Source organism: Mercenaria mercenaria, chromosome 8, assembly GCF_021730395.1.
Source record: "Mercenaria mercenaria strain notata chromosome 8, MADL_Memer_1, whole genome shotgun sequence".
NCBI classification, from domain to species: Eukaryota; Metazoa; Mollusca; class Bivalvia; order Venerida; family Veneridae; genus Mercenaria; species Mercenaria mercenaria.
The window spans coordinates 68,575,246-68,581,245 of NC_069368.1; the positions used below are offsets into that span (position 1 = coordinate 68,575,246).

At 35.8% G+C, this 6,000-nt stretch overlaps 1 protein-coding gene across 2 annotated transcripts in view; it reads right to left on the bottom strand.

The window, feature by feature from the left end:
• Nucleotides 1-5,459, bottom strand: part of LOC123566166 (multiple C2 and transmembrane domain-containing protein 1-like) — a 69,544-nt gene extending 64,085 nt beyond the window's left edge. The window contains exons 1-2 of one of the 2 annotated variants that reach the window (XM_053550132.1): nt 5,158-5,459; nt 2,038-2,146 (exon numbers count right to left, since the gene is read on the bottom strand). In XM_053550132.1, the coding sequence (XP_053406107.1) occupies nt 2,038-2,146; nt 5,158-5,201 (153 nt within the window). In that variant the 5' untranslated portion in view covers nt 5,202-5,459. The remainder of the gene's footprint in view (nt 1-2,037; nt 2,147-5,157) is intronic. The other variant, XM_053550131.1, reaches the window with a different exon arrangement.
• Nucleotides 5,460-6,000: the final 541 nt, after the last annotated feature.

The window sequence follows — 6,000 nt, forward strand, 5'->3', positions numbered from 1 at the left end:
TAAGTTCAAAAGGGGGAATAATTTAACCAAAATGCATATCAGTTATGGGACTTGCTGCTATCAACTAGTTTTATAACCCCTAAGGCACATGTGAAGTTTCAATTCAATATCTGCATTAGTTTTGGAGATAGAAACTAGCATGTAAAACTTTAACCAGAATTTTCAAAGTCCATAAGGGGGCATTATTTGCTCAAAATACATGCCAGAGTTTAGGAACTTGATCCAGTGAAGTTAGTAATTGATCTAGAAATAGAAAAAATAAGTTTCAAATCTATATGCCTTTTAGTAATAGCTGTATGTACTTGCACGCAAAACTTTAACCAGAAATTGCTAAGTCCAAAAGGGGGCATAATTTGGCCAAAATGAAGGTCAGAGTTATGGGACTTGCTGCTATCAACTAGTTTTATAACCCTGAAGACACATGTGAAGTTTCAAATCAATATCTGCATTAGTTTTGGAGATAATAACTTGCATGTAGAACTTTAACCAAAATTTTCTAAGTCTAAAAGGGGGCATAATTTGCTCAAAAAACATGTCAGAGTTATGGAACTTGACCCAGTGAGGTTGGTAATTGATCTAGAAAAAGAAAAAGTAAGTTTCAAATCTATATGCCTTTTAGAAATAGCTGTATGTACTTGCACGCAAAACTTTAACCAGAATTTTCTAAGTCCAAAAGGGGGCATAATTTGGCCAAAATGAAGGTCAGAGTTATGGGACTTGCTGCTATCAACTAGCTTTATAACCCCGAAGACACATGTGAAGTTTCAAATCAATATCTGCATTAGTTTTGGAGATAATAACTTGCAGGTAAAACTTTAACCAAAATTTTCTAAGTCTAAAAGGGGGCAAAATTTGCTCAAAATATATGTCAGAGTTAAGGGTCTTGACCCAGTGAGGTTGGTAATTGATCTAGAAAAAGAAAAAATAAGTTTCAGATCTATATGCCTTTTAGAAATAGCTGTATGTACTTGCACGCAAAACTTTAACCAGAATTTTCTAAGTCCAAAAGGGGGCATAATTTGGCCAAAATGAAAGTCAGAGTTATGGGACTTGCTGCTATCAACTAGTTTTATAACCCCGAAGACACATGTGAAGTTTCAAATCAATATCTGCATTAGTTCTGGAGATAGTAACTTGCATGTAAAACTTTAACAAAAATTTTCTAAGTCCAAAAGGGGGCATAATTTGCTCAAAATACATGTCAGAGTTATGGGACTTGACCCAGAGAGGTTGGTAATTGACCTAGAAAAAGAAAAAATAAGTTTCAAAGCTATATGCCTTTAATTGATGGCTGCATGTACTTGCATGCAAAAACTGAACCAAGGTGTGACGCCGACGCCGACGCTGATGCCGACGCCAGGGTGAGTAGAATAGCTAGACTATTCTTCGAATAGTCGAGCTAAAAATCATGAAATGGATTCATTATTCTATACCATATACTTTTTGAGCTATGAGCATCACAAACAAAAGATCCACTATTTTGGCTATTTCAAGGGCCAAAACTCTGTAATAAATGCTAAAATTCTCAAGAAGAATGCCAAGTGTGCAAGGTAACATTATGATAGAGACTCAAGCAAGGTTTCATGAATTTACATTAAATACTTTTTTAGTGAGGCACATAATTAGGTGAAAATGTGCATTTTTTTTATTATTTCAGGAGCCAGATGAAAAATATGAGTGCGCAAGTTCATATCAAGATTCATGCAAGGTTTCATTAATTTATATCAAATACTTTTTGAGCTAGGGGTGTCACGAACTTCGGACGGACAAGAGCAAATCTATATGCCCCCACCACTCATTGGGGGGCGGCACAAAAATAAAAGTTTCAGGGTTCCTACGCTAAAATGGGGTCAGGTTTTGAGGATAGAAAAATTTACCCCGTGTAAAAGCGTTATTATGAGGCATTCACTGTAAAGATTGGCCCTTTTTTTTTTGAGGACTCAAAAATTTTACCCGTGTCACTATGTTACCATTGCGCAAAGGATATTTATAATATGCTTAACAAATAATCATGTGTAGTGCAATGAAATAGCAAACCTGATCTCTGTCTTCCTGAGATTTTGGGATGAGAGTGACTTGCAGTTTGATGAAACCCATGTAGTCAGATTTACCCTTCTCTGACAATTTTAACTCAATATCTGCGGGTCTGAAAAGAAAATGAATACTTTTTTTCTTCAAATATAAGGGCTAAGTCATTTCTCAAGAATATAGCAAGTGAAAGACCTAAAAACTTATTACTCACTTGTCATTATCTATGGCCCATACAAATATTCTGGTGCATAAAACACAAATTTTGTAGACTTGTTAACTCTCATTATGCTTTCTGCAGGGCAGCACTATCAGTATTGATGGTATAACCAAATTTTAACCTGAGGCCACACCAAACTGATTACCTGTTCGTCGGATTTCCCGCACCAATTTGACGGGAAATGAAAAAAAAATATTTCAATTTTTTTTGACCGCCCGCACCTGGCTATTTTTTGCGCTGGGTCTAAATCAGTAGGAACGAAAAAAAAAGTGGAAATTCCGAAGTTTAAACGCACCTTGTAATTTATCGGAGCAACGGAAGAACATGTTCTCTAATACAGCCACCGATCCGACTACGTAGTCTCCCTACCGCACAGAAGGGATACCTACCCCGGTAGTATGAGTTTATTCGATTAAATTTTGTAATATTTGATCGCTTTAAAAATCGGGCATAACAAAATGGCAGCCCCCTATGTCTTTTTTTATCTCATGCCGAGATGACGAACGGCAGGTATTTTCAGCAACAGCTGTTGAGATTTCCCCGAGCTGCAGTTTTACAGAGATGTTAGGGCTGCTGCGCTATACAATAAGATGAATCTTTCCGCAGATACAGTTGTGTAAAACCCACCGGGGTTATGTGTGTTTCTCAAACGCAGGTTTTTGTTTTTGTTGATTGTTCTACAATTCTTTATTTGGTTTGAGTGATATTAAAGATGGTACATGACAATTCATCAGGAATTCTAGACATTTGCTTATATGTCACCCAAAAATGTCGCCGTCTGTTTTTGTTTACTTTGTATAGTCAAACTCTCAAAGTGCTGGATTTTCATTTGATTTCTGACAGTAACACCCAGCCTGCAGACTTGGCACCAAATAGTACCACCTCAGATTAACAGGTTCAGTAGAGTGCTGTGTGATCTGCATTTGTAATAGATACATGTTGTCCAGCACTTCAAAGGTTAAAAGGTCTAATGTGTCACCAGCAGAGAAAATTGTTAAGTGATATGGGATAAATAAGACATTTCAGAATAATAAAAGCGCTGATATATTTCTTACTTTTTATTGTATGCATCACACATTAAATATTCAATACTCCAAAGACAATGCTGTCTGAATGTTACTTCACACACATTTGTTTTTCCGGCTTATGAATAGAAATACACTTGATTTGGTGATAAACATGACACAAGTGATTATTTAATTTGTTTTCTATTTCATCGCTCTTCGCTCGCTTCAATAAATGATGATTTGAAAAAAAAATATTTTAATTTTTTTTCGCTCGCTCGCCCCAAATATTTTTGAAAAAAATCCGAAGAACAAGACATCAATTTGGTGTGGCCTGAGTATCACCATGCAGATTCAACCAAATTGCCATTACCAAGCTTCAACTGGAATATCACCATGCAGTTTCAACCAGAATGCCATTATCAAGCTTCAACCGGAATATCATCATGCAATTTCAACCAGAATGCCATTACCAAGCTTCAACTGGAATATCACCATGCAGTTTCAACCAGAATGCCATAATTATCAAGCTTCAACCAGAATATCATCATGCAATTTCAACCAGAATGCCATTACCAAGCTTCAACTGGAATATCACCATGCAGTTTCAACCAGAATGCCATAATTATCAAACTTCAACCGGAATATCATCATGCAATTTCAACCAGAATGCCATTACCAAGCTTCAACCAGAATATCATCATGCAATTTCAACCAGAATGCCATTACCAAGCTTCAACTGGAATATCACCATGCAGTTTCAACCAGAATGCCATAATTATCAAGCTTCAACCGGAATATCATCATGCAATTTCAACCAGAATGCCATTACCAAGCTTCAACTGGAATATCACCATGCAGTTTCAACCAGAATGCCATAATTATCAAGCTTCAACTGGAATATCATCATGCAATTTCAACCAGAATGCCATTGCCAAGCTTCAACTGGAATATCACCATGCAGTTTCAACCAGAATGCCATAATTATCAAGCTTCAACCGGAATATCATCATGCAATTTCAACCAGAATGCCATTACCAAGTTTCAACTGGAATATCACCATGCAGTTTCAACCAGAATGCCATAATTATCAAGCTACAACCGGAATATCATCATGTAATTTCAACCAGAATGCTATTATCAAGCTTCAACTGGAATATTACCATGCAGTTTCAACCAGAATGCCATTATCAAGCTTCAACCGGAATATCACTATGCAGTTTCAAATGAAATGTCATAATCAAGTTTTAACCAGAATATGGTATCATTCCTAGGTCTTTCTACTGCCACTCTTAGAAATGTAATAATTAAATAATTTAGCATAATTAATTATCATTTTCTCTGCAGAATAGCTAAACAACAGATATTTGCTACAAAATCATTTATTTTCCTGGACTGACAACTTTTCACAGGTTGTGTCAATCCACAAATTAAAATTTCAATGAACAAAAAGATGAAATCCACAAATTCAAATTCGCAGGAAATAGATATTTTGGTCAAAACCACAACATTATACAATTTTACAGCAGCTGATTTATACACAATCAACTTGAGGTTATAGTTCTGATCTTAGTGAATGATCTGACATAGACATTATTATTATTACTATTATTATTATTATTATTATTATTATTATTACTAGAGCTGCTTTTGACAAAAGCGCATGTGTCCCACAACTGCCTAACCATCTGAATAGTAGTATATGAGTCAACCATGCACCAAGACCTCAACTGCCTTATCAGACTTTCAGTGCTTTGATTATTAAAAAAAAAATTCAAGGGCTATAATTCCGAAGTGCCTGGGCCTATTTGACTAGTTATCTAACTTGGCTGAGGACTTATTAGCAAGCACATTTTGTTCAAGTTTGGTGAATTATTATTATAAGAGTGAGGACAATTTTCTTACTCATTTGGTTTCAAATTTTCTAAATTTAACTCCGCTGAACCCATAGAATCATCAAAGCTGCCTCGATCATAGTCATAAACACTGAGGAGTATTGGACGGAAAACATCTTCTATAGACAGAACAAACCGTTCGTCCCATTTTGGATTAAGGTTCTTGTGAACAGTTCGACTTTTGTACAGCTGTTTGCTGCCGAGTTTGAATTTCACGTAGGGATCACTTGTACCTGAAAATAAATAAACAAGAAACTTTAAGAACTCATGAATAATTCAGAAGCATCTTGATCATTTTCCAAACTCTCACATTCCCCGTCTGAATAGAAATAAGGTTTAATCAAATCAGTGATAAAGAAGTAAATAACAACAGTTGTGTACCATATCTTCAGGAAATATAACACCGTCACACGTCAGCAGCAGTTTAAGTTGATTGCAGATTTTCCTGTTTGTATATTATTGAGACATGCAAAAACACAATCCATCAATATTCTGATGCACCACCAGTCCAAACATAAATCAAGGACAATGTCTGAGTTTTTTTTTTTCAGAATGTCAAAATATGTCTATCCAATACAGTGTTGGTAATAACTCCAACTTTAAATCAAACAAGGAAGGTATAGTGCCAGATGGAACTTTGTTACACTATAGATACTGGAATGCAGATGGACTTGGGTACTGGTAGCAGAATAAATGTCTTGAATGTCAGCAGCTATTTATGTTGTGACATTTCCACCAGGGAAATCAAAGCAGAATACCATATTCTTTAACAGGTTATTTAGCTAAGCTCTGATGTCAAGATCTCTAACTATTTGCAGCCATGGGGATGTTGCACCTGAAACTGGTTTCTTAG